The sequence below is a fragment of the Rhineura floridana genome, chromosome 5 (assembly GCF_030035675.1).
Source record: "Rhineura floridana isolate rRhiFlo1 chromosome 5, rRhiFlo1.hap2, whole genome shotgun sequence".
NCBI classification, from domain to species: Eukaryota; Metazoa; Chordata; class Lepidosauria; order Squamata; family Rhineuridae; genus Rhineura; species Rhineura floridana.
The window spans coordinates 61,407,524-61,435,181 of record NC_084484.1 but is presented as its reverse complement, the minus strand read 5'-3'; the positions used below and the strand labels follow the sequence as shown (position 1 = coordinate 61,435,181).

Sequence of the window (27,658 nt, the reverse complement as noted above, 5' to 3'; positions counted from 1 at the left end):
ACAGTTATTTTTCAACTAATAGGCAAAAAACCTTGCGGTTTAAGAACGTACCTATAGCCCACAGATATTTCTATCAAACTTTACAAAGCAGGGAAATTGGGCAGCTAGAGTGAATGCACCAGGGGAGCAGGAGACCTGACCTCCTCTCTGAAATATTGGACTGCCCTACAAATTTGTCAAAATGCAAACATAATTTGGGTTGGTCTTTCACAGTCCAATCCACTTCCTATGTAGCTTGGAAGAATTTAGTAACATGTGTCTATATTAAATTTTCAGCTGCATTCAGAATTGCATATATGCATTCAGTTTGACCCATAAGAACAGAAGAAGAGCCCTGCTGAATCAGGTCAGCGGCTCATCTAGTGCAGCATCCTGTTCTCACTGTGGCAAACCAGATGCCTGTGGGAAGCCTGCAAGCAGGACCCAAGTGCAAATGCACTCTCCCAACCTTGCAGTTCCCATCAAATGGTATTCAGAGGCACACTGCCTCCAAAAGCAGCAGTAGAACATAGCCTTATCATCCATGACAGTTCAGTTAATTTGAAGTGATTGGATTTAACATTAATGCAGTCCTGGATGGTAGATTGGGATGAATGCTCTTGAAACTGTTGGACATTAATAAATAATATGGTTAGGGCAATGGAGAATGGATTAATTAGCCATTTAAAATCAAGCTCCTATAAATACTGTCTATGCCAATAGCAGATCTGTTAATCAATAAAAACAACAACTGGTCACTTGGCAGTTACTGGACAAAAGCTGACTGTAGAAGATTACTGAAGATAAAAACAATAGTTTATTGCTGATGCCTTGTGTGACTAAATGAGAGATATAAACCAAACAGTGAAGGTGGCGCAAGTGTGCTCAGGAGGTTGGTTGCTCAGGATGCCCCCCAGCCTACTATGAAGCAGCTTCTCTTGAAAGCAGCCTGGCCATCCAGGAGAGTTCACCCCCTCTCATCAGAAACCTGTAGCAAACTTGTTCATCTTTTTCTGTCCCTGGAGTGTGGAGTATGGGACAAAGCTGGGCAGCCTCCTGTTTCAACATCAACTACCCAGGCCATACCGCTTGCTGGCTTTTTCAGATTTCTCTTCACTCTGGCTGGGAATCTTTTGCCCCCAAGCCAATTTTTTTTCCTGCAAGCTTCTGGGATGTAAGGATTTATTAAGCTCTAGGCCTGTTACAGAAGATATAAATCACCACCAAAGTACTCACCAGTGGGGGCAAGGTTGCAGAGATAGCACACTCCAAACAAACCAAGGTCAAGCACAGAGAATCAGTCTAGATCCAAACAGGATCCAAAGAGAAAGTCAAAGAACAGGCCAAGGTTACTATCACAGAAAGTTACAGCAAGATAAAAAACTAGGGACCACACACGTGCTATTTCCCACAAGAGGGAGGCCTTGTACTCTGTCTCCTAAACAACACCCTAAACACAGCTGCTGGCAGTGATGGTGTATCAGGGCCTGATTATTCACAAGTTGACACCTTGCACACAAGTAGACTATGGGTTGTGCTGTTGCTCTTGGCCTGGACCCGAAGCTTTTGGCGCTAGAGGACTTTGAGGGTGTGTGCCTTCACCTCCTCCTCTGATAGTTCCAGAGGAAACTTCATCAGGAATCAACCCAGAGGGCCCCTCAAGGGATCCTCAGCATTGGATTTAGGGGGCCCTGCCTGCTCTTTGAAGTCCTTAACCTGTGGGGTATCTGGAAGATGGCGTCATCCTCAGAGGACTGCACTTTTAATATCAGGTCAGGGCTAAGCATGATATGTACCCAGGTGAATGGCAAGCTCAGAACCTAGGCACTTGGTGAAACTTAGCATGAAAACCAATCAACATTAACAAAAGTCAAATCAAGATGATGGACCAAGAGTCAACCCAGTTTAAAGAACAGTCCCCCAAAAGTCAAATTAGTCAGCTTTGTTTGATTTATATGAAGCAAATGCTGTGTTCTAATAAAAATTTCTCATTTTTCTCTAAGGGCTTGTAAACTACAGTGAAAAAAGCAGTTTCTGTTCAGTAATGTGGATCTGTGCTTATTTCTGTCCTGCGTTGATTTTAGTGATTCTTTTGTGGAATCCTCAGGATGCAATTGTCGCTGCTGGGATGCTAATAAATATAGTTTCTCCATCAGAAACAGATCTAATTTTTCTAGTGTTGTTTCCTATCTGTAATTACATGTCCCATATTGATACCCAAGCAGTGAAAGAAGTCATTGATGCCATGTACAGTTTTAATTTCATAAACTGCACTGCCAGTTCTCCAGGGTCTGAAAAATTCCATTTGAATGTATACAGTAAATATTGTGCGCAACATTGCCTGTCTGGTAGCTTTGCAAATAAGAGATCAGTCAAGCAAAGAGGTGGGAGGTGGGGGGAATATTATGTGCATAACTGCAGTTTAAAGATCTGATTTTCTGGGATCCAGTCAGTTTTTGAAGCACTGTTGCTGGGTAGCTGATTTTAGAAGTCTTTATCTCTACCTTGCCAGGAAAATTTTCTGTGCCAAAAAAAGAAAAACCCCAAAGAAAAACAAAACAAAAAAGAACCGTCATTAACAAGTAGCCTTTATTTCAATATATTTATGTAAGGGAATATTTGGAAATTGTTTCATTTAATGTGAACAAAATCACCACTGTTTTAAAACTTTTTTTTAAAGAGGAGTATGGAAAAAAACCCTCAACCCCCCCCCAATGAAATAACCCCATGATTTATGACTGCTCTATAAATGAACACATAAAATTGGGATATACTGAGTCAAACCACTGACCCTTCTAGCCTCATATTGAGATCCAGTGTGGTGTAGTGGTTAGAGTAGGTGTGGGAAACACTTGACCCTCCAGATGTTGATGAGCTACAAGTCTCATCAGCCCCAGCAAACATGCCCAATAGCCAGTGATGATGGGAGCTGTAGTTCAGCAATATCTGGAGGGCCAAATTTTCCTCACACCTTAGAGTGTCAGACTAGGACCTGGGAGACCAGAGTTCTCATCCCCATTCTGCCATGACAGTCATGTACCATGCTTAATATACGGAGGGGGATATTTGCTTGAAAGCACCTGTGTGGGAAAATCAGCCTTCATAAGTGTATCATGTGTTAGAGAGAGAAAATGTATCACATGTCAATCTGCCATCTCATTATGTGTATATGAAGTAGCCCTCAAGTATAGTCATGTGCAGACTTGCAAGAGGGTTCCAAAGTGAGAGAAGCTAATGGGAATTCCTCTGCTTGAATCCAAAAGGGTTCTGTTAAGAAACATAGGGAAGAGAGATGCTCTTTAAGAATCTGCACCACTGTGCCGCAGCCAGTTCTTATTCAAATAAACACAGCATCTCCCGGTTCTTCATCATTATTTATTTACAAAGCACCATCAGATGTATATGGCACTGTACATAAAATAAAACAATAAAAACAAGTCCCTGCCCCCAAAAGCATACAATCTAAATAAGATTCAGGCATTATATATACATGAAACAAGGGAAGTAAAGAGAGGATAGAGGTGAATAGCTAAAGTCTGTTTCTGGTTTTCTTTTATTATTATATTTACATCCTACCTTTCCTCCAAAGGGGATCAAGGTGGTACATATGGTCCTCTCCCTCTCCAGTTTATCCTCACAGTAACCCTGAGAGGCAGATTAGGCTAAGAGGCAGTGAATGGTCCAAGTAAGTTTCATGTGTGAGTGGGGGGTTGAATTCTGGTCTCCCAGGCCCCAGTCCAACAAGCTAACCACTACACCACACTGGCTTCCATTTCTAAGAGGGTTCAGATGACCCACCCCCACACATTGAAATAATACATGGGGGCAGTCATGGGATCAAGCCGGTGAGCACCCCCACAGTGCCCACACATTCAGCTAGCATGTAAAAAAGGCTACATGTGTGTATAGGAGCCACCTCTGTGGTCTTTTCGGCACCTACTGAAGACCTTCTGCTGACAAGCCTTTTAAGTAGAGATCTTCCCCAGTTTGCATCTGTACTGGAATTGTTTTGAGATGTTTTAATTGTTTTATCATTTGTGTGTTTGCTGCCCTTTGGGAAGATGGGCAGGATATAAATTTACTAAATAAATAGATAAAATAAGATGGATGTGAAGGCGCAGAGCTCCTCCTCAATTGATGGGACTTGGCCCAGTCAGGGTCCTCACGTGACAGAGCTTTATGCCTGCACCTCAGCATGCACGTAGAGCCCCGTCACATGTCAGACAAACACATGGGTGGTAAGGACATGACTACTGTACATGACAGAGGTAGCCTGCATGACCCTGTGGTGCTCCTTTTTTACTACAAGAACCCTCCTCTTTCTTTCTTTCTTTCTTTCTTTCTTTCTTTCTTTCTTTCTTTCTTTCTTTCTTTCTTTCTTTCTTTCTTTCTTTCTTTCTTTCTTTCTTTCTTTCTTTCTATCCCACCCTTCCTCCTAGCAGAAGCCCAGGGCAGCAAACAAAAGCACTAAAAACTTTAAAACATCATAAAAACAACTTTAAAACACATTAAACTTTAAAACACATTAAAACATAACATCTTTAAAAAGTTTCTTAAAAAAAGCTTTCAAAACATCGTCTAAGATTAAAAACATTTTAAAAGAGAAGGTTTGAGAATATATTAAAAAGCAATTCCAACACAGACGCAGACTGGGATAGGTCTCAACTTAAAAGGCTTGTTGAAAACCTTTTACTACAAGATTTGTGTTTCAAATTGAAATTTGTAGCCAAATACATCCAAATTCTGGGTTATCTTCAGTATTAGTCTTACTCAGAGTAGACCCATTGAAATGAATTGGCATGATTAACAAGCCCATTCATTTCAGTGGGTCTACTCTGAGTAAAACATAATTGGATACAACCCTTTATAACTGGAAAAAATAAGGGCTGTATTCAACTAAGCCCTACTCAAAATAGATCCACTGACATTAATGAACCTAAGTTAGTTATGTCGATTAACTTTAGTGCGTCTGAATAGGACTAGTACTGAATAGCACCCTAAGAAAATGTGCAAAGTTTTGCTTAACTTAGATTTGTTCTACTTCCCAAAAGGAGCTGTGCAGTGCTGAAGCCTGTTACATGAATGTTAGGAATCAAGTTCAGACCCCCTCTGATGCCTGAGATTTGATCAGGCACTGCTCGGGTGTTTCCAGCGGTAGCTCTGTGGTCCATAATGTTTAGACATTTAAGGTATTTTTGAAAGAAAGAAAGAAAGAAAGAAAGAAAGAAAGAAAGAAAGAAAGAAAGAAAGCTTTTCAAGATGTGAATTTCTGCATCAGATATAAAGTCTTCCTTAGTCCCTCCTGCCAGCTGTAGTATTCAACACCACAAAAAAGCCATTTCTGAGGATTGGGCCAGGAGTTCCCAGTGTGGTGGTGATGGGGTGTGTAAGCTAGAATCTTAGCAAGTGAGGTTTGCTATGAGCAACAGTCAGGAACTTCTCAGTGTAACCAATCTCTGCCCAAAGCAGGACTTCTTGCAAGCACCAATCAGCTACTCAGCACTTACAGCAAACCCCACAGGGACTCTAGTTCAAGGATCTTCCTTCACAGTTCAAGCTGGGTTGCAAAGGAAAGAAGGAAAGAATTGGGTTGTGGTGATGTCAAGTGATTGACAGCACTGTCCACCTGTCATAACGGCCCACAGAGTGGTTAAGTTCATTAGCCAAATCCTGTTCCCCACCCCAGTGCTAGATAGATACCTTTGGATCCAAGCTCAGATTTCATTCTTGTGTGGTACAGTCACACAGATGGCTGGGATGCTCATGATCCTGATTTTGATTCAAGTGATATCACCAAAAGTAAAAGCATGCCTTTGAGTTATGGCTTTCAAGAGTTCATTTTTTTTTTACTATTAATTTTCAGAAAAATAAATCATACATCCATTGGCAGTAAGGGGTAAAACAATATATATATAAAATAAGATTTTCTGCACTTAATATACAAGCAAATAATCAGTTATTATTATTTGGTCACCTTTATAAGTTCCATAAATTTTGAAAAGCTTTGGGAACCTTGTTTTTATTGTCTGCTACATATGTAATAAAGCTCCCCTACTCTGCCATACAAGAATTTTTACATTTCTGTCCTTTTACCATCTTTAGCTTCTGCGACAATTTCTCCATTAAGGCTAATTGCCAAACTTTACCACAACGAAATAGATACACCTTTCAGATCCTTCCAAAATCATGCTATTAATAATCGGGCTGCCACTAAAAGAGACCTAATCAATTGTTCATCCTTAAGGGTCTGGTTTCTGTTCAGGAATAGATTTAACACGGCTAATTCTGGGGTTTTATGTATCACCTGCTTTGTGATTTTTTTCTATTTCTGTGAACACCGAAATCCAAAATTCAGCCACCTTGACACATGTCCACCACATGTGGGGGAAATAATCTTTCTCAGAGCATCCTCTCTAGCAGTTTTCAACAGATATGACAAGTCTGCATTGGGTGACAAAAAATAAAAAAGACAACGTATCAAACATGGAAATTTTAACAAGGCTTCTTTTGCCACAAGCCTTAGAACTAAATATTCTTTTAAAAAAGCCACTTTATAAAGGAGTGAACTTTACGTTTAATTCTGTAACACGTTTTTTCCCCCTTGTGATTAGTTGTTTCTTTCAATTGCTATTTTGTTTCCTGGTGATGGATCCCCCCCTCACTTCAATATGCCTTCAATATGCCAATGATAATGTAGTCTCCGCACATTCAGAGAAAGATCTTCAAACTATCCTAAATGTCTCTGCAGAAGCATATGGAAAACTTGGGCTCTCTCTTAATATTAAAAAAAACTAAAGTGCTTCAACAGGTGCGAACTAATCCTTCTGTAGCACCATCAATCTAGCTTAAGGGTGTGATGCTGGAAAACGTTGATCACTTCCCCTATCTTGGCAGCCATCTCTCTGTAAAAGCTGACATCGACACTGAAATTCAACATCGTCTGAGATCTGCGAGTGCCGCATTCTCTCGAATGAAGCATAGAGTGTTCAAGAATAGAGATATTCACGGGGAGGCCAAAATGCTTATTTACAAAGCCATTGTACTACCGACCTTACTGTACGTCTGTGAAACATGGACCATTTATAAACGCCACTCGCAACTTGAAAGATTTCACCAATGCTGCCTCCGAAAAATTCTGCAAATTACTTGGGAAGACAAACAGACTAATGTTAGCGTTTTGGAAGAAGCAAAGACTACCAGTGTTGAAACAATGATCCTTCAACATCATAAGAACATAAGAAGAGCCTGCTGGATCAGGCCAGTGGCCCATCTAGTCCAGCATCCTGTTCTCACAGTGGCCAACCAGGTGCCTGGGGGAAGCCCGCAAGCAGGACCCGAGTGCAAGAACACTCTCCCCTCCTGACGCTTCCGACAACTGGTTTTCAGAAGCGTGCTGCCTCTGACTAGGGTGGCAGAGCACAGCCATCACGGGTAGTAACCATTGATAGCCCTGTCCTCCATGAATTTGTCTAATCTTCTTTTAAAGCCATCCAAGCTGGTGGCCATTACTGCATCTTGTGGGAGCAAATTCCATAGTTTAACTATGCACTGAGTTAAGAAGTAAAGTAGCTGCTTTGGAAGACAGTGATCAGGCATTTGAACAACATGGCCAGTCCAGCAAAGATGATGAGTAAAGAAGTACTTCCTTCTTTACTCATCAACTTTGCTGGACTGGCCATGATGTTCAAATGCCTGATCACTGTCTTCCAAAGCAGCTACTTTACTCCCAACTTAAGGATGGAAAACGGAATATCGGTGGACAGCAAAAGAGGTTTAAAGATGTTCTTAAAGCGAATCTAAAAAAAGTAACATGAGCATCGAGAACTGGGAAGTCTTGGCCCATGAAAGTCCCAAATGGAGGTTGGCTATTATCAAAGGTGCTATGGACTTCGAAGAAGCACGAATAGAGGGCGAATGGGAGAAACGAGCTAAGCAGAAGGCACGTCAGACAAATCGTCATCGCAACTATCTTCCATCTGAAAACATATGTCCTCACTGTGGGAGGCTGTGTGGATCCAGAATTGGCCTCCACAGTCACTTACAGACCCACTGTTAAAGACCTTATAGTGGAAGACAATCTTAGTTGGCCACGAGTGATCGCCAATGATGAATGATGGGTCCCATTTGGCAATATGTGCAGAATGACTCAGTCTGCTAATATCACTCTTATTTATGTGGAATTTTATGTACCTGTTCTTAAGTTTATGGATTCCCCAAAAATGAAATAATGAAATGTGTAGAAAGCCTTCACATAAAATCTCAGCAAACATTGTTTTTTACCACATGCATATGTTCACCCTTATTATTTACCTGAGCTGTTTGTATCTCTAAACAAAAGCTAACATGATAATGAATCAAATGTCCTCAGTTCAGTAACTGTGGTCTTGCATATTAAAACAATACTACTCAGAAGGCAGGAATATTTATTTTTTAAAAACCTTTTTATCTGATCCTTCATCCAAGAAATTCAGGGTGTTGTATATAATTCTCTGCTCCCCATTTTATCCTCACAGCAACACTGTGAGATAGATTAGAGAGATGGTGACTGGCCCAAGGGTACCTAGTGGAGGGAGATCCTGAACCCCAGTCCTAGCTCATATCTCTATCCCAGGTGTGGGGAACCTATGTAGCTCCAGATGTTGTTGGAGACCAACAGCATCTGGAGGGCCACAGGTTCCCCATTCCTGATCAAACACACTGGTTTGCATTCCGAAATTCATTAAACTATTCCTAGGCTCTTGGAGCCAAGATCTTCAAAGAGCTGAGCATTCCTTAATTAAAGCATTGGTTTAATTTTAATCTAGGCACTGTAACTCAATATTATACATGTGGAAATAATGTCTTTAAGGAAACTGCACTGAGATTGACTCAGGTCTGACTCAGACAGTTATAGCCCATGGGACTTTCTCCCCACTAAATGAAAGTCCACGGACAGAAGACTAAAGTTGGCTGTGAAAATAAATGAAATGTACAGTTGAATGCTCAGGGAACATGAGAATGAATTCTAATGAATAACAGAATGCTGAAGAATGTGGATGGGATATTTATAAAGTAGGACAAGTTCAAAGGAGACTAATTGGGCAGGGTAGACTGTGAAGCTGTTACATGAGCAGAACAAAAATGCATTCGGCTTTTCCCTAAATGGAGGGGCTTCAGTAAGGTCATCCTGTTTTCAAGAGCAGAAAGCTATTTCATTAGAGCCTCGTTCATGAGTTACTCCTGCCCTATCTACAGATGCCCTTTAGAGTGGTCACCTGCAGGGAAGAACCTAAGCATGAGCAATTCCTTGAGCGTAGGCTCCCATGCGATTGCATTCTGAAATCACTGTGTTGTTTTTAGATTTCCAGATACCTGAGATTTTGATGGCTGTGTTGGAGAGTAGGCGAGGAAGCTCACCTGAAGCAATACTCGGCATGATTGTGCCCCTTCCAATGGCAGAGAGGTTGCAGAAACTCCACAGGCCCACAAGCACAAAGGGATCTCGTTAAACACACACACCCCAGTCCTGCTGATAGCTTTTGTCTGTAGGACCAAGGCACAAGTGGTGTGTGTGTATCCCTCTTTCTGCTCTCCTGTTGTCAGGACTACAGCTATGTTGGAAGCTTGCAGACTTCCCATAGGCATCTGCCACTATGATAACAGAATGCTGGACTAGATGGGCATTTGGTCTGGTCCAGCAGGGCTCTTCTTGTGTCTTCATGTTCTTACTCCGCAGTGGATTGTAGCACCCAGGGCAGGGTTAAGTTCTTCTGCATGGCCACAGCCAGATATTTCCTTCAGCTAGGTTAAACTCATGTCAGAGGAGAGATGATCACCCTATCAGGCCCTCTCTCATAATATTAGAACTCAAGGATATCCAGAGAAGATGAATGGAAGACTTGTGACAGACAAAAGAAAGTACTTATTCACACAGCATATAGTTAAATTGTAGAATCTGCTCCCTCAAGAAGTAGTGATGGCCACCAACTTGGATGGCTTTAAAAGAAGATTAGGCAAATTCATAAAAAGGATAAGGCTACCAATGGCTCCTCGCCATAATGGCTGTGTTCCACCTCCACTGTCAGAGGCAGGATGCCTCTGAATACCAGTTGCTGGGAATTACAGGTGGGGAGAGTGCTCTTGCGCCCAGGTTCTGCTTGCAGGCTTCTCATGGGCATCTGGTTGGCCACTGTGAAAACAGGACACTAGACTATATGGGCCCTTGGACTGATCCAGCATGCCCTTCTTATATTCTTAAGTCCAGAGGGCTGGGATAGAGAGAAAGGTCTGACCAGGCAGTTGCCTCCTGATTCCACAGAACAGAAGGTCACTGGATGGATGGCCCACTATGACACCGCATCTCTTCAGAAGCATCCACATAGGGTAACCTTCCCCACAGTAAGGGCTGCATCTCCCCCCACCAGCCCCTGCAGCTGTCTGGAGGGCCCTAAGCAGCATCACTTCTGTGCTGTCCACTCTTTCCAGTTGCCTTACATATTGGGAAATCACTGGTTGCATCAGGTTCCAGGTGTGTGTGAGTTAGGTGGCTCACATTCCACCCCCCCCTCAATCATGAGCCAGCTGTGGAGAAAGAGAACCTTCACAAAGCACCTTTTCACATTTTAGTACATTTCTTTTCCTGTAGAAGCCTCTCCTGAATCAAATTTGCCCAAATGTACTCTCAGAGCTGGCCAGTAGCTTGAAAAACTGTGCCGTGGGTCATCAACAGTCCCTGCAAGAATCTGGAGAAACAGGCCATACTTTCTTGCACACTGTTAGCTCTTTAAACCCCGATGAAATCAGTGGGATTTAACCAGCACAGCGGTATGCAGGACGGAGGCAACAATAAGTTGGGTGTGCTTCTTTTTAAAAAAAAAAAATTGTTGTGATATCTTTATTTTTATATACTGCAGAGAATTCAGGATGTAAATATTTTCCACCAGTATAGGTTAAAGTTTCAAAAACACTGTAAATCATTCTTATGAAACCTGACTGGAGCAAGCAGGGAATAGATCAGCCCTGCCGATCTTTGCGGCGTGGCTGACAAAATATTTCCAGCTCACATAAAACATTCCATAAGCAATTACTGAGGGTGTGGCAGCCAGACAGGCTGTCCTGTAACACTGAAAACACATTGATCCGTCTTTCACAAGCTCTCTTCTCTTAGGCTGGAAATATTTGCTATGACTTGAATGCAAGGAGAGCTGGATAACGTTTAGAGCAGGGGTGGCCATCATGGTGCCCTCTAGATGTTTTAGGCTGCAACTTCCATCATCCCCAGCCAGCATGGCCAATGGTAGAGGAGGATGGGAGTTGTTCTGGAGGGCACCATGTTGGCTACCTCTGCTTTAGAGGGAGAATGGTAGTTCAAACCCCGGTTCTTATATGTATTTTTCAAGAAATCCCTCACATGTAGTAGTTCCACCACTGCATATGTGTGGACGAGATAAATGAAGGCTTTCCCAGCTTGCTGTCTTCCAGGGGCTGTTGGACTCAGCCCCAGTCAAGAGAGCCAATAATCAGAGATGATGGGAGTTGTAATCCAACATCTGGAGGGCACCTGCTGCTGTGGATGCAAGAAATAGAACCAGCATCCTTCCTGTGTGGCTTGCTGCCTTGTCGAATCAGCAGCATGGTACAAATGTGTGCCACTGAACTGTAGCACTGATTGGGGTGGGATGTTACTGGCAAGCAAGGCAAAGCCAAATAGTTGCAGTATGGTTGGTGGAGAAGCATAAAGGTTAGGAGTCTCTGGAACTGTATTCCACATGTAAATATTTTGGAGATGCAGAGTCCTGGCCCAATTTATCCCAACTATTACCATGAAGGACCTATAAGGTACATGGTGTTTACTCTGACAAGGGGGTGAATAAGAGATGGAAGGTCGGAAGGAGATACGCTAAATCATCCCAGAATGGTTATTAGATATAAAGTATCCTCACTCCATCTGTCTTTGTGCTGATGCTGATAATCTGATTGGTGAACTTCATATAACCCAGTCCTCTTTCTGAGTGTGCGATAGCTGTGCAAATCCTGTACTAAAACAAACATGAGTGAGCTAGTAGATGGAAGAACATCATTTCATGCTTACACAGAGAGGCCAAAAGCTCAGAACTAAATGGGCAAAGAAGTGTGAAATGTTCTTGTTATTCAAGAAATTTCATTCATTTTGTGCCAAGCCAAATGGATGAAACAGGGTGGGAAAATATGCAATACCCACAGTGAATTGTTTCTGGGGCCAGGATAAATTTTTTTGGAAACATCTGAACCTGCCTTCCCACCCCTCCACTCCCCTCCCCACCCACCTCTGGACTGCCTCAAAATGAAACTGATAAAAATCACTGAAGAAATAATTTTGTTATGATTCCTCTAGTACTTTAGAATGTGTACGATGCATTGTTGCAGTTCTCACTCCTCCCTGAAATAACCTTGTGAAGTAAATCATTAAATATTCCTGTTTTGTAGATGATCACGGGTGTCAAGGAAGGTGTGACTTGACTAAACCAACAGATAAAATGTGTGGCTTGGGGGAATCTGAACCCAGCTCCCCATGGTTCATGTCTGACATTGTCTGCTAAACCATATTGTCTCCCAAATCATAGCAGCTCTCCCCATTTGAGGACACTGCATGTAAATAAATATCAACGGGAATCTTTCCATTCAGATTCCAAAATATCTCCAAGACATCTAAATTTGATGCATTTTTGTTTGGAGAGAAAAAAATGTATTTCTTGCTGGATGCCAGTACAGCTCTTAAAACTGCCATGGGCGCTTCCAGACTGTTGCTATTTTGAGGTGGGATTCAATCACATATCGGCAAATTCAGGTTGTGTAATTATAGTTGACTGGGAGGACTTGTGCAACAAAACCACTTCCTCGTAAGATTGGACTTTTTGTGATAAAGAAAGTGACGGGAAAATACACCCAAAAGGGTGAGCTAACATTTGCTTTGATGCAGCTATCTTCAAACCTCCCCACAAACAAATCAGAATGAATGCTCAGTAAATAGCCAGTGTCTCCCTGCAAACCAATCAGGATGAATGCTCAATAAACAGGTCATCTGGAAGTGCCCTGTAGCAAGTATTTGAGGATATGTTTTCACAGGTGTGGCAGAGGATTACGCTCTTTAAAAAAAAAAGTAATTCCCAATCCCTCAACATTAATGTTTATGCATAATCCTGTTTGCTTATTGTATGGAGAAAAGGTTAACTTTGTACCTGTTTCATCTTAGTTGTACCAAACAAATAGGAGGGGGTGAAGGTTTCTATCTCTATTACAGTGGAGGGCAAAACAGCACCAGAGTTAGCAGCAGCTGCTTTATTTCATCCTAAGTTTTTGTTCAGCACTTTTCTAAAGGGGGGAAAAAGTAATGTCTTAATACTTTTGACAAATGTTTAAGAGAAAACCCTAGAGACAGCATTGAGTCCTCTTGCTGAAGGCCAAGCTAATCAAACAAAAGTTCCTTGTGGCTGCTGAACTCAGCAAACAGACTGATCTCAGTGCTGGGTAGATATATTAAGTTTTGCACCAATTGTAGGTTTATGAGCTACATTTCCTTTCTCCCAGGAACACATGCCAGCAAAGGGCAAATCTGTTACATACATATATATTTATATTAGTTTGATATCTAGAGATGCAGTCTTTCTTACAAAAGAAATTGTCAAGGCCAAAGGGAAGTAATTACATTGGACTCGGTTATCAGCATTGTAAAATGTTCTCTCTCTCTTTCTCTCTCTCTCTCTGTTCCATTTGTTGCATAATTGTCATACATCAGCTCATCTGGGAATGAAAGGCTATGTCTTTCTTCAGTTCTGTTGATTATGTGATTGTGATCTGTTACAATGACCTTTATATGCATCAACCACCTAATGTGAGGAGGAGAGAATCCAATTACAGAAGTGGTCCAAGAAAGGAAAGGGAATCTTCCTCTCAAACCACTGAAGTTGGATTTTCACTTTTTGTTGTGAAACGAAAGTTCTGCTGCATGCCATTTGGACGTAGATACTGACACTGTTTTGACAGGAGAATTCTTACTCACCAATGAGTGAGCAAGTACATTAACTAGTGCTTGATGTGACTGCTTTGCAAGCACCACTGCAAGTTGGCACTGATCAAAGTGGCGCCCTTCTTTGTGTTTGCCATCGTACTTCAGCAAGCAAGATCCCTGCTGTGTCAGTATTCTCGCATTAACAGCATGCAAAAAAGGAGAAGCGTTCCTAATATGAATGTGGCCGACTACAAAAAAGTTTTGATACATAGAGTTGTATTCAACTAAGTACCATTCAGCATAGACCCATTGAAATGAGTGACCCTTAGTCGTGTCTGTTAACTTCAATGGGTCACACTTGCACATGCCTTTGTATACATTTATCACTTTTATATTCTGCCCTTTCTCCAAGGAGCTCAGGGTGTTATCCAGTAGTGCAGGGGTTACAACCCATTGCCCACAGGCACCATGGTGCCTTTGAAGGCCTTCAGCGACACCCCCAGAAGGTAGTCCAGAAACTGAGCTTCATTTTTTGAAAAAGTAAATATCCCTCCCAGAAAGTTATAAAGCAACATGTGCAGATACCCTCTAAGCAATTTCTGTGAAATGAGCCAACCTGGCTGCTCCTGCCTGCCAGTGTTTTTAGCCAATGAGTGGAGAGCTGCTGTTTTGCTGTCCCTTTTAGTGCACTTTTCTTGCTTCTGTCTTTCCCCCCCGTCCTTTGAATCACTATAGTTTGCCCCTCTTTTTCTCCCTAGCAACCAGGATGTGTCTTTCTTTTGCTGGGTTCACCTTAAAGTACCTAAAAGTTATTTTCTGCAAATACTGCTATAGAATAAGTGTGGGTGATGTTAAATAGTCTCCCTCATCACAAAAAGCAAATCTGGAAACTTTGCAAAGAGACTTAGGCATGGTAAAGATCAGGGACTCATTAAGAATTCACTGTACAGTTAACTTACAGTACATTAGTATACATGTCTTCTCAGAAATAAGTCTCTTTATGGTTAATGAGGCTTACTTTTAAGTAAGTGGGTACAGGATGGCAGCCTAGGCTTTGATTTAGAGTTATCATTGAGGAAAAACAGAGTTATTGTATCTTTTAACAGATATATGGCAGGCAGAAATTCAGCAGGTCAAGCTTTTTCTAGTATGGTAATACAATTATGAGAAAATTTCTCATTACTCCTTAATGTGTCATGCCACTCCCCCTTGGCAGCCATTTTGTGTTATGCCATGCCCCCATGGCAGCTATTTTGTAACTGGTGCCCCCAGCACTCTCAAAATTTGAAATGAACCTTCTGGTCCAAAACATTTGGCAACCCCTGCAATATGTATAGAAATTCCCATACAAATTTCATTGACTCCCAGTTCAAAAACCAACAGCTTGCTCTTTTTCAAGTTATTCAGAATTTTTCTGTTTGTGGATGTGTTGAGCCAACCATAACTTGTAAGGTTAAGAAAATAATGCAGAAGGAAACTGTATCCCCATTCAGTGATACCAAAAGATACCAAATAGGTATCCATACTTTCACAACTTCACCCACACAGCAATTACAAGGGATGCTTTAGTAATTCCATTGTTGTGAATTGACGCCCTGGGCTCCTACTGACAGGAAGGGTGAGAAATAAATCTAATAAATAAATTCCAAGCCAAATTGATCTGATCTGCAAATTTGTAAACCGGCATTTTGTGGTCCACTGCTCTTCGCAGTTCACCAAATGTAGCAGTGCAATTCTTGGCTCTTTACACATCTAAAAACATGTAGTGTGTTCATGCATACTTAAAGTTTTAGGATATTTCACTCTTGCAAATGCTTAAAACTATGGTTTTGTATACATGCACAATATTAGTATTGGCATTTATACAGAGAAGAATGTGAAACTTGTTATATTAATCCTGCTGAATCACATGTACAACTACAAGAAACATACAAAATCACAGTGATTAACACCAGAAGACAACAGATTTGGACCATGAATGAATCTGAGTGAAAGGACACTGATTTGTCCACCCTAGAAATACCAAAGAAATCTATCTGTGGGAAGTTATTAAGTTCCACACATACCACTATTATGCTTTGACCTTTTTTGAAAATGCAGTTTCCTCACAGCAGCTTTCAGAGTAGACATCAGAACTGTGTGCAACAAGTAAAAAAAAAACTGCACTTTTTTAGTGGGCAAAAAAACCCTGATCATGCGGAAGGGCTCTTAATGAGTATGATTGTTGCTGAAAGAATGGAGTATTTAAATTTCCATGTCTAAACAAAAGAGGCATATGCTCTGCCATGAAAGTCCAAAGATAAAGCCTTATCATAGTGGGTAAATGCTCAGTATATGCAGACAGTGCAAGTGCCAGCTTGAGCCTAATTAGGAAGTCAAGAAGAATTTTAAATGTTAATTAAGAAAGAAGCATCCTACTGTATGTGCCTAATTTATTGTACAGGATTAATTTAACTGAACTACCATGAAGCAATTAAAAAGTCCTGATTATATTTTCAGAAGGCTTGTATTAACATTCTTTTGATTGACAATGTATTGATTTATATTCTCTCAGATTGCTGTCCGGCTTTGCTTGAGCTTGAAACATTTGAAACCTGTCAATGACAATTTTAAATATTTTCGGCCTGCCTGGACATCTTTCACAAACCAGAATAACATGATGATGATGATGATGATGGCTTTATGTCAGGAAGCAAGGTTGCACCAGAATTGGGTTCATGTAGAAAAATCTAGCGTGTCCCTGCTTCTGCCATATAAAATACAAAGTAGCTACACGTGTTTTACTTCTTTGTACACTCAGTGAAAACAAACTCGGGGAACTGCATCTGCACCTTTGCCCTCATGTGTCTTTCCATGGTTAATACTGTTTTTCCATATCACAGCTTACAAGGTTAGAAGCAAATAAATGTTAAAAATTTAATGTGTACTCCCTTTTAGTGTAAATGTGACCCTTTACAAATCAAGGTCCTTTATAGAAGATGTGGTCCTTCGGATGTTGCTGGGCTGCAGCTCTCATCATCCTTGACTGTTGGCCATGCTGACTAGGGGTGATGGAGTTCCAACAACATCCAAAGAGTGACAGATGCCTCATCCCAGCTTTATAGGTTTATCCTGAACCGATTGCTTTATGTTCTGTCATATTCAGTATGGTATTTTATTGATATAAATTGTTTGCTTTTATTGTTATGTGTCCAATGCAAAGTGGTATAAACATAAGAGGAACAAAGACCAGCTCTGCTGGATCAGACCAAGGGTTTACCTAGCCCACCATCCTGCTTTGCCTCTGAGAAGTCCACAAACATGACATGAGAGCAACTGTCCTCCCCTGGTGTTCTGTGCTTCACCTACGGCTAGTCAGAGGTACACTGCCTTTGAATCTGGAACTTCTGTGCTGGTTGTCATGCCTAATAGCTGTCAGTACATTGATCATCTGTATATTTGTCTCATCCCTCTTTTAAAGTACTCCAGAACCATTTGCCATCTCCAGATTTGGCTGGCGGCTGTGGGAAACAGGAACCTGGGCTAGACAGTCATGATCCAGCCGGGCTGGATTAGTTTTATAGATTACAGCTTTATTAGCTGTATAGGTTAATTTGTATTTTTATGTGCATGCATTTTATCCCTGGGACTTTTGGGTTCTATATCAATTAAATAAATACATTTTGTGGACAGCGACATCCCTAAAAGCAATTGTAAATTATTCATGTGTTAATCTTTTTGCTGATTGCTAATTCTATTGTTTTCTTTAATCCAGGACTCTGAATTTGACCCTTTGAAGTTTACTAGCATCATTGAATGTGAGGAACCAAATAATGATTTAAGTAGGTTTCGAGGCTTCATGTAAGTATATTCTAACAATTTCATCTTCTATTTGATCCTAACAATTACATCTACTATTTAGAATTGACCTACAGCTATAGATTGCAATCTTACTCACTTTTACCTGGGAGAAAGGCCCATTAAGTTTAATAGGGCTTACTTCTGAGTAGACATGCATGGGATGGCACTGTTAAATATGTATATAGTGAAGAGTTGTTGATTCATATGAACTTTTTTATGAGAGGACAGGGTTGATGGAAATTAACTTGACTGGAAAGTGGGAGCGGTAAGGAGTGAACCTGTTGGCACATGTCATTGATTGTGTGAACATATTTTTGATAATACCTGCACACTTATCACTAGTTGAAGCAGGGTACAGGACAAATCTGTGAAAGGCTTAACTTGAACGTATTTCAGAATATCAGAAACAGAACCTAAAGCCGCTCACTGGATGAATTAAACAAGAGATACAGCAAGGACAGTAAATTATGAAGCAAAGCCAAAACCGTTTGGGGAAGATTTTTTTTAAAAAATAAAAATTTACATGGGAAATCTGTTAAGAGTTCAGTGCAACTCCTGTTCATCTGAGCATCTGACATCAGTTGATAGAATGCAGATACACTGTGTAAATTCTTGGGCAAGGATAAGCATCCAATTTTTCATAGATTACTATTTCAATCCTGTGGCAAAATTAAGGCCTTTGTGATATTAACATAAGAGCCGCCATGTTGGATCACATCAAGGGTACACCCAGTGCCCTGTTCCCACAGTAGCCACAGGAGGCAACCTCCTGTTTGGTTTTGAGCTGTTGGATTAGATAGGAGAGTTTATTTGTATTGTTTCAAACTGATTGATTTATATTTTTATTATGTATTGTCTTATTGACACTATGGATGCTCGTAACTGTTCATACTACGTTTTTCAGCTGTTACCTCTATTGCTGCTCATTTGATATGTTGTGAATCTCGATAGAGATACACTTACTGTTGTGCCGGTTCCAGTCCGTCTCCACCTCTCTTTTCTAAAAGCAGGGGCATACAACGCTAGTCAAACCTGCCTCTTTTTACTGTAAAACCTGGTGGGATTAGCTTGAGTGCATTTTTAAAAAATATTAGCTTCAAGGAGATGTCATAATTGATCAGAAGATCAACCCGTTCCCCCTCCAGGTGTGGCCAATGGAAGTGATTTGCTGTAGGTGATTAGTGTGCTCACAGCCTCAGTTTGGGCACAGTCTTGTGGGAAAGTGGCATACAAATGATGGTGATTTTTGAGAAAGGTCCTTTCTTGAAATTAAATATTGACTACACTGGACTTTGTGGGCAATTTTCTGCCTACATTATATACATTACTATAGTCAGCATGGACATTTCGCATTCCGCAATGTTAAATTGAAAATACCACCACATGCCATTCTGATGCTTCCCATAAGGTCATTTCAAAACAAAACCTTACAAAACTTATAGTCCTGAACTCAGAAATACTTGCATAACAACCCTCTAAACTTTCATGACGATACACAGAACAGAGAGAGAATAGAGAGTTCAAAGTGTTAAAAGAGAGAGAGAGAAACCAGATCCCTTTTGGACTGTTTTCAGTCAGAGTTCTCATAATCTGTTGAAATTCATTAAAAATCAGCCATATTCACAGAGTACCTGTTATCATTTTACTAACCTTGCCCCATACTGTGACCTTCATCTTCTGCAGTTTAAAAATTAAAAACATTCCTAGCCAATTTTTAATTAATTTAAGAAATTTAGCATTGAACTCAATGATAAGGCCGGGCATGCTCAGTAAGAACCAACTGTCAGTGTTCTAAAAGCCAGAGTCACAGCTGCTGGGCTTGCCTAATCAGGGTCACACCCACACCCAACCTTGATTTCACTTTAGACAGTCATGGCTTCCCCCAAAGAATCCTGGGAAGTGTAGTTTGTGAAGAGTGCTGAGAGGAGACTCCCATTCCCCTGACAGAGCTCTAGTGGCCAGAGTGGTTTAACAGTTGACCACTCTGATGGAACCTCTGTGAGGAGAACAGGGCATTCCTAGCAACTCTCAACACCCTTCATTAACTACACTTCCTAGGATTCTTTGGGAGAAGCCATGACTGTCAAAAGTGAAATAACAGTCTGGTATGGATGTGGCCAGGGAAAGTTTTGGTTTAAATTTGGATGGGAGGCTACATGTGCCTGCTGTAGAAGAAAAAGATGGGAGAAACCATGAAAAAGAATGATACTGTTCAAAATGTTTTCCTTTTGGAAAGGAAGGGCTTTCCCTCTACCCAGTGCCCACCCATCCATTCTCCTCCCCTCCCTAAGCCTCTCCTCCTCCTTCCCCTCCCCTCCCCCTGGTCAATTTCACCTCTCCTAAGCATGATTACATGGGAGTAAATCCCATTGAACTCAATAAGCATACAAATGATCAAATCTGCCCTCCCTCCTCCTCCCTCCCTTTTGCCCCTTCCCTCACCCTTCCTTCACCCCTCCCCTTCCTTCACCCCTTCTTCCCCTCCCCTGCCATCTGCTCTCCTCTCACCCTCTTCCTCCTTCCCTCTACTCTCTTCTCTCCTCCTCCTCCCCCATGGTCAGTTTTACCTATCCAAGCCATGATTGCACGGGAGTAAATCCCACTGAACTCAGTAAACATGCAAGTGATCAGACCTGCCTTTCTCCTCCTTCTCCCCTCCTTTCCCTTCCTCCTCTCCTCCCCTCTTCCTTCTTCCTCCTTCCCTGCCCACTCCATCCCTCCCTCCTTCCCCCCAGTCAGTTTTACGTATCCTAAGCATGATTGTATGGGAATAAAGCCCACTAAATTCAATAAACATGTAAATGATCAAATCTGCCTCCTCTTCCCCTTCCTGCCTGCTCCCCTCCCACTCCTCCCCTCCCCATCCCCTGTGGTCTGTTTCACCTATCCTAAGTATGATTTCAGGGGAGTAAATCCCACTGAACTCAATAAGCATGCAAATGATCAATCCATTCTCAGGAAACTTGTACAGGATCCCATTTCTTACCTCCCGGATTAAAAAGCAGAGAAATTCACTAATAGGCAAAAAATCCCCAACCCTTGTAGTTTAAGAATGTACCTATAGCCCACAGATATTTCTGTCAAACTTTAACAAGCAGGGAAATCGGGCAGCTATAGTGAATGCATCAGGGGAGCAGGAGACCAGACCTATTTCTGAAATATTGTACTGTCCTACAAATTTGTCAAAATGCAAACACAATTTGGGTTGGTCTTTCAGAGTCCAATCTGTCAAAGACTTGTCCCCCTGGGGTCACTTGTCCTTAGTTCCCCAAAGGGGGTCCTTGCTTCCGAGAACAGTCCCACTTTCCTGGGTCTCTGCTTCTCAGGCAAAACTCTCTCCCTTCAGGAGTAATTATTCCTAGTAGGGCTACCACCACCCTTCCTCTGGGTTTCCTTCTTTGAGGGAAGGGACCTCAGAGCCCAATGTGAATTCCAAGGGATTAACCCTCATTAACCAACCGCAGTAGCATTCAGTAGCGGAGGACTAGATTTAGAATCCTTAGTTCCAATCCAATACACACCGTTCATAAAGGGATAGTTTATTTAAAGGTAAACAGCATGGTATATACAAAGAGAACAATATTTTGATTCCTTAAAGCCAATCACCCTCAGATGGGTTACACGAGGTACATTGGCATGACAAAGGGAGAGTTCAATACAGACAAAGAAAACAACAAAGCTATATCTATTTAAACTAAGATCTTCTACTTACAGCAGAGCCGCCTGGTTCCCAAAAAGGCTCCTCTCTATCAACTTCAGCGAGTTCAGGTAGATGGAAAAAGGGAACTGAACTTGGAAGATTATCCTTCCTTTTTTATGAGGTTTAACCATCAACAAGGAGGGGGGAAAGCAAATAGCCATATCCCGCCCCTGAAGGGGATCTACTCCTTTGAAGTCTTTGAAGATAAGGGAGCTAGACAGCATCACCCAGGGGTCCTAATCTACAACACCCCCTCTTCCTGACTTTTAATCCCAGGAAGCTGATAAGGGATAACAGCTAGGGATCAATTGCATCCCCTTGCGAAGCTGCAAATTGCCTGTCTGACACTGAACTTCGGATCACCCCCATTAGGGGATCCTAGGGACCAGAGGCTCCCAGAATTCTCTCTGGTTGACCCATTTCAGCTTGACCAAAGTTAGCTATTCTTGACACAATCCACTTCCTGTTTAGCTTGGAAAAATTTGGTAACATGTCTCTGAGCATATGGTGAGTGGTAACAATACCTGCAATCAGCCCAAATAACAGCAACAAGACATGTGCTGTGCTGTTCTTGTTTTAGCAGAGAGGAAGCCACAATATTAAAACAGTTGATATAGTTCAGATTGTCACTTTAAATATGTTTGATTTACTTTGTAACTTTAGTGGTTTCCTATAGTAAATAATTTTCTTTTGCTTCTATTTCTATGAATATGTGAAGAAAAGCAACACTTTGCAACACTAAAATAAAGCTCCAAAAGCAATTGTGGAATAATGGCACTGACTGTTCTGCAGAATAGTTTCCCATGGACATAAGGAGTATTTGAGTTTGCACAAGATAAAACTGTGGGAGGTGAAATATATTCTAGCAAAATTCTAGGTGTGCTCTATGTTTTTAATTGACCATGCCCACCTTTCTTTAAGTGGAATAATTTAAGTATAGCAGGCTGAAAACATGCATCTTGGACAGGCCAAGTTTGTTTTTTCCAACAGCTGGAGTCATTCCTTAAGTAGCAACACACTGTAATCAGTCTGATTTTAGTTTGGGCTCCTGCTGGGAGGAAGGGCGGGATATAAATCAAATAATAATAATAACAACAACAACAACAACAACAATTTACATCAAACTGCAGTTTCAGATCCAACTGTTAATGTGCCCAAAATAGAACTAGAGCGTAATCTCCAGTTTGAAATGCAAAAGGCTGTCTTTACCATCATACGACATTGACCAATAAAAAAGCTTTGAAATTAATAAAAATGAATTTGACACAGATTTCTATGATGAATAATGAGAGACATATAATTTTCTAGGTTAGATTCTCTGTAGAAACATTAGTAACACTAATGTACACTACGGTCTACTACGAAGGCCCTCCTCCGGGTTCCGACTCATAGGGAAGCCCGGAGAGTGGTGACAAGATCTAGGGCCTTCTCAGTGGTGGCCCCCGAACTATGGAATGGTCTCCCCGAGGAGGTGCGCCTGGCACCGACACTATCATCTTTTCGGCGCCAGGTTAAAACCTTTCTCTTCTCTGAGGCATTTTAATTCCTGTTAATTCTAAATTATTATATTTTGATTTTAGACTGTACAGTTTTGTGTACAGTTTTGTGTTATTTTTATTGTATTTTTAATGTTCACCGCCCAGAGAGCTGTTGCTAGTCGGGCGGTATATAAGCTTAAATAAATAAATAAATAAATAAATAACACAGAATGAAGCAAAGTAAGAACACCAACAAACATACAAAAATGTAATTCTCCATCTTTGGAGATGGCAGGTGTTGCCACCACACACCATATGCTCAGAGGCACATGTTACCAAATTCTTCCAAGCTATACAGAAAGCGGCTTGGACTGTGAAAGACCCAAATTGTGTTTGCCTTTTTTCAAATTTTTAGGGCAGTTCAATATCTCAGAGATGATGTCAGGTCTCCTGCTCCCTTGGTGCATTCACTCTAGCTGCCCAATTTCCCTGCTTTTTAAAGTATAATAGAAATATCTGTTGGCTATAGGTACATTCTTAAAGTGCAATACTTTTTTGCCTATCAGTGAATATATATTGAATTTGGTAGCATTTGGTCACTATTTCTGACTGGTAGTTATATTTTATTTACTTATTTATTGCATTGTAAAGTTCTCTGGGTGGCTTACAATAAATAAATAAAAACAATTTAAATACAAAGTAAAACTCAAACCATATGTCCCATACATATATTATATCTCACCCGAAGTTTTGTCTCCACCTGGGACCAAGTCAAGGGTCACCTTCTCTTGGTTCAGCCCATCACTGTTTCCAAAAGGAAATAGTCCTTTCTATGATAATCGCTTATCATATTTAGAAATTTTATTTCTTTGTTATTGACTAAATATATCTTTGCCTGGTTCATGTGAAAGTAAATGAAGTTATCATGACACTTTCTGCTTTGATTGCCTCTTTGATTTCTTCCTCCATCTCAGGATCATCATCAGAGTTTTGATCAGGAGAGATAGTATGCCCCCAGTACTAAATTACCTTTTGGCTCAGTATTTCTACCTATAATGATTCAGAGAATAAAATAAGTTATTGGACTCTGGAATTTTCCCCAGTCTGGCCTTCCCAGTCTTTTTTTATAGATTCTATATTCATTTTATTTATTATTTGATTAATATCCCACCCTTCCTCCCAGCAGGAGCCCAGATATATTTCAAGAGAACTATATCCCCCGATGTTCCCTTTTCCTCTATGTTTCTGAAATGCCCACTATATGTATTCTCTTAGTGTGAAAGACCCCAGTTCTCCTGTGTTTGCAGCAATTCATCCCTCTCCAAATTCTCTGTTTGTATACAGTTTTTCTTATGACTCAATTTCTTTAAGCTGCTGTTATTTGTTTCTGGCCTTGTTCATATGTCACAGTAAACTATAGCTAATGTTTTACCAATACAATACAAACTTTTATTATATGCTCACAGGACAGTTTGACATGGCCACTTTGCTCCTCTCTAGTCACGATGAGAAGAAACAAAACATGATCTCTAACTTAGCATTATATATGAAACAGGAGTCTTACTTTGTTTCACTCCAGACATACCACAGTCTGATACCAAGGTTTGTTCTTGGCTTACCGATCATGGTTTGTTTCCTCATTATGCTAGCAGCCCAAAAGCGTATATTCATGGGAAACCATTAGCTATGGTTTACCGTGATGTGAGAACTAGGCCATGGTGGGTTCATTACCAAGTTTAACATTATTCCTGTTTTGAAGATCTGGAACATCAACATCTTCACCCCTGTAAGATGAATCGTATTGCATAGGATACACATGTTGTGCAACCTTTGTGATATAAAGCACCAGCAGTCTGGTTCTTCTGCATTCAAACAGAAATGTCCAAGTTTATGCTACTGAGATCTTTTGTGTCTCTTCTGTCAAACTGATAGACACACAAGACACAGATTAAACAGCAGACCCTAGAATTCTTCTGATTTTTTGTCATATGTTTCTTTGGTTGCCTCTTGGCTGGGGTGCCCGATGCTGAATGATGACAGGGATGGGGAAGCTGTGGCCCTTCAGATATTGTTGGATTCCAATTCCCATCATCCCTGACATTGGTCTGATGATGATGAAGGCTGATGGGAGATGGAGTCCAACAACATCTGGAGAGCCACAGGTTCCCCACCCCTGGTCTAGGAGTGACCACAATTTGGCATAATGTGTTGGGTGCATCTTCAGTCCTTGAGATAACTTGCGGCCAAACTCATCATGACATTAAATGCTTCTTTGCATGTAATATGCAGGCTCTTAAAAAATGTAAATAAGGGGATGGACAATTATCAGGGCTAGAAGAGGTGCAGAGGGAAGAATTTCCCCTTTCCTCTGTCGCCCTGAGAAAAAAAAACCCATTTGCATTCTTAGATATCTGCACGTTAAATGGAAAGATACATTTAACTTCATGCCTAGTTTGGCCTTCAAATGAGTCGAGATGAGTCAAGCTACACACTAGGGAAAGACAAAAATTTATGTCTAGGAGTCTGAAGCAAAGAAATAAAGCAGCAAATTACAGACAAAGACATGAAAAGGACATCTTTTGTTTTGTGGCATGGTGATTTTCTAAAGTTAGAAGCAACAAATACAGGACATCTGGCAATTTAGATCTTCACTGGATTTTATCATCTCAACTGGGCCCAATTTCTGCATAATAGACTGTATGGAACTTCAGACAGACAGATAGCAATGTTATAAAGAAAAAAAGAAAAGATGTGTGCATGTAACTATTTGCTTGACATTCATGCTAAGTTATCCAGGAATCTGTAGTTGTTATTTGACACTGAATGACTTTGAAAATGTTTTGTTTTGTTTTTCTAAAAGAATATCTGGAAATGCATACTTTAATGATAAAGGTATATTTCTCACAGAATAGTAAAAAGCCATGTTTGCAATCTTTTCAAACATTAATATCTGTTGTTGTTCCAAAAATTCAAGTCTCCTAAGCATCATCTTGGCTCTTCTCTGCTGAAAGTGGTCCAGCTGAAAATAAAGAAATACTATTGGCGATTTTAAAACAGAAGGAATAGTTTTAAGCTGATATTGAACCTTTCTCCATTTTTATGCTTTTTATTTTTTATGTGTGTGTAACTTTTCTGGCAAATAGCAGTTGTCATCAATGTTGTGTTTCTGTATCTCATCTTTGTGCTGATCAACAGAGGCATAGGGGCAAACCGCGAACTATGTCAGTCAAGCATTCAGGACAAAGGGGTCATAACCAGCAGCCTATCAATTCTGTTCCTTAAGCTTCGATGAGATTTTAGGAAATGATAAGTTTTATACTTCCACAAAAACCATTTTGAATTATAGATGGTTCCTATGCTTGCCATGATCTGAAAACACTATTGAACCCTGTAATCAATAGATCCTATAAGATACCTATAGCAGACTAATAGGAAAATAGGATGCTGCCTTATACTGAGTCAGGCCATTGGTACATTGATCTCAATATACTGGCAGTAGCTCTCCAGGATTTCAGACTGAGTTCTCTCCCAGTTGCCAGGGATTGAACCTGGGACCTTCTGCATACAATGCAGATGATCTGCCACTAGCTATGAAGAGTTAGTCCATGCCAGACCCTTTTGAGAGTCTCCTCCTTCCACTCTGTTGTCTGTTCCACTCTTGAACATTTAGATTGCATGCTACTTGTAGATAAGAATATTTTTCTTTAGCTTAGACTATTCTGTAAAGCTCCACAGATACTTACAATGCTATGTAAATAAAAACATCATAAAAAGACAACAGTGCTTTAGGTTCTTAGAAACTGGTTGGTTTATGAGCAGCTGCAGTCAACCACATATCACAAGTGGGCTCATGAAAGCTCATGCTGTAATATATTGAGTTAGTATCCTCAGTGTCAGAATGCTTTTTATCACTGTGCCTAGGAGAGATGATGATCAGGAAAGGTATTACCAAACAGAAAATATTAAAATGGATGATATTTGATTTACCCTATATGGCTATTGAAACAATTGCAACAAGGCTGTGCACTGTAGGACTTTGAACACTATGAAGTGCTATATAAATCCTTGATGATGATGATGATGATGATGATGATGGATAATATTTATATCCTTGCACTGCAGCCCATTTCTGTATTATTTCACATCCCAATCCTATGTGATCTAGTCAGCAAAGTGTTGCACTGTTGTCTGTGTTCACCTCATCTCTCAGCCACACACTCAAATCTCCTGCTCCATTCCAATAGGAATGACCAACGTGCAAAAACAAGTCACAGACATGATCAGTACTACCTGGGGGAAAGCCCTCATAAAGCACTGCAGATTGGACACACAAATTGCTATAGACTGAGTGCACCGGTAGCAGCTTGTCACTTCTTTGGGAGAAGGGTGGGAAGACCTAATTCTAAACATCTTCTTGTCTCATCCCCAATGAACAATCATCTTTCTCGGAGCTAAAAACACAATCTTTCTGTCGGGAAAGTTATGATTTTAGCACCAATTGTATGATAGCTCTCTATTCTACATGATTATGTCTGAACCAGGGCCATTGTACCTCAAGCTCAGTCCTACTGTTTGTGAAATGAGAATACTAGTTAGACAACTGCATTTATAATAATAATAAATAAAATTTTATTTTTGAGTCGCCTATCTGGCCGAATTAACGGCCACTCTAGGCAACGTACAAAATAAGATAAA

At 40.7% G+C, this 27,658-nt stretch overlaps 1 protein-coding gene across 5 annotated transcripts in view; it reads left to right on the top strand.

Annotated features, from left to right (window-relative positions):
- ATP10A (ATPase phospholipid transporting 10A (putative)) overlaps positions 1 to 27,658 on the top strand; it is a 179,237-nt gene that overhangs the window by 82,296 nt on the left and 69,283 nt on the right. For all 5 annotated transcript variants that reach the window (XM_061626943.1, XM_061626940.1, XM_061626941.1 and 2 more), the window contains one exon: positions 17,700 to 17,785. In XM_061626943.1, the coding sequence (XP_061482927.1) occupies positions 17,700 to 17,785 (86 nt within the window). The remainder of the gene's footprint in view (positions 1 to 17,699; positions 17,786 to 27,658) is intronic.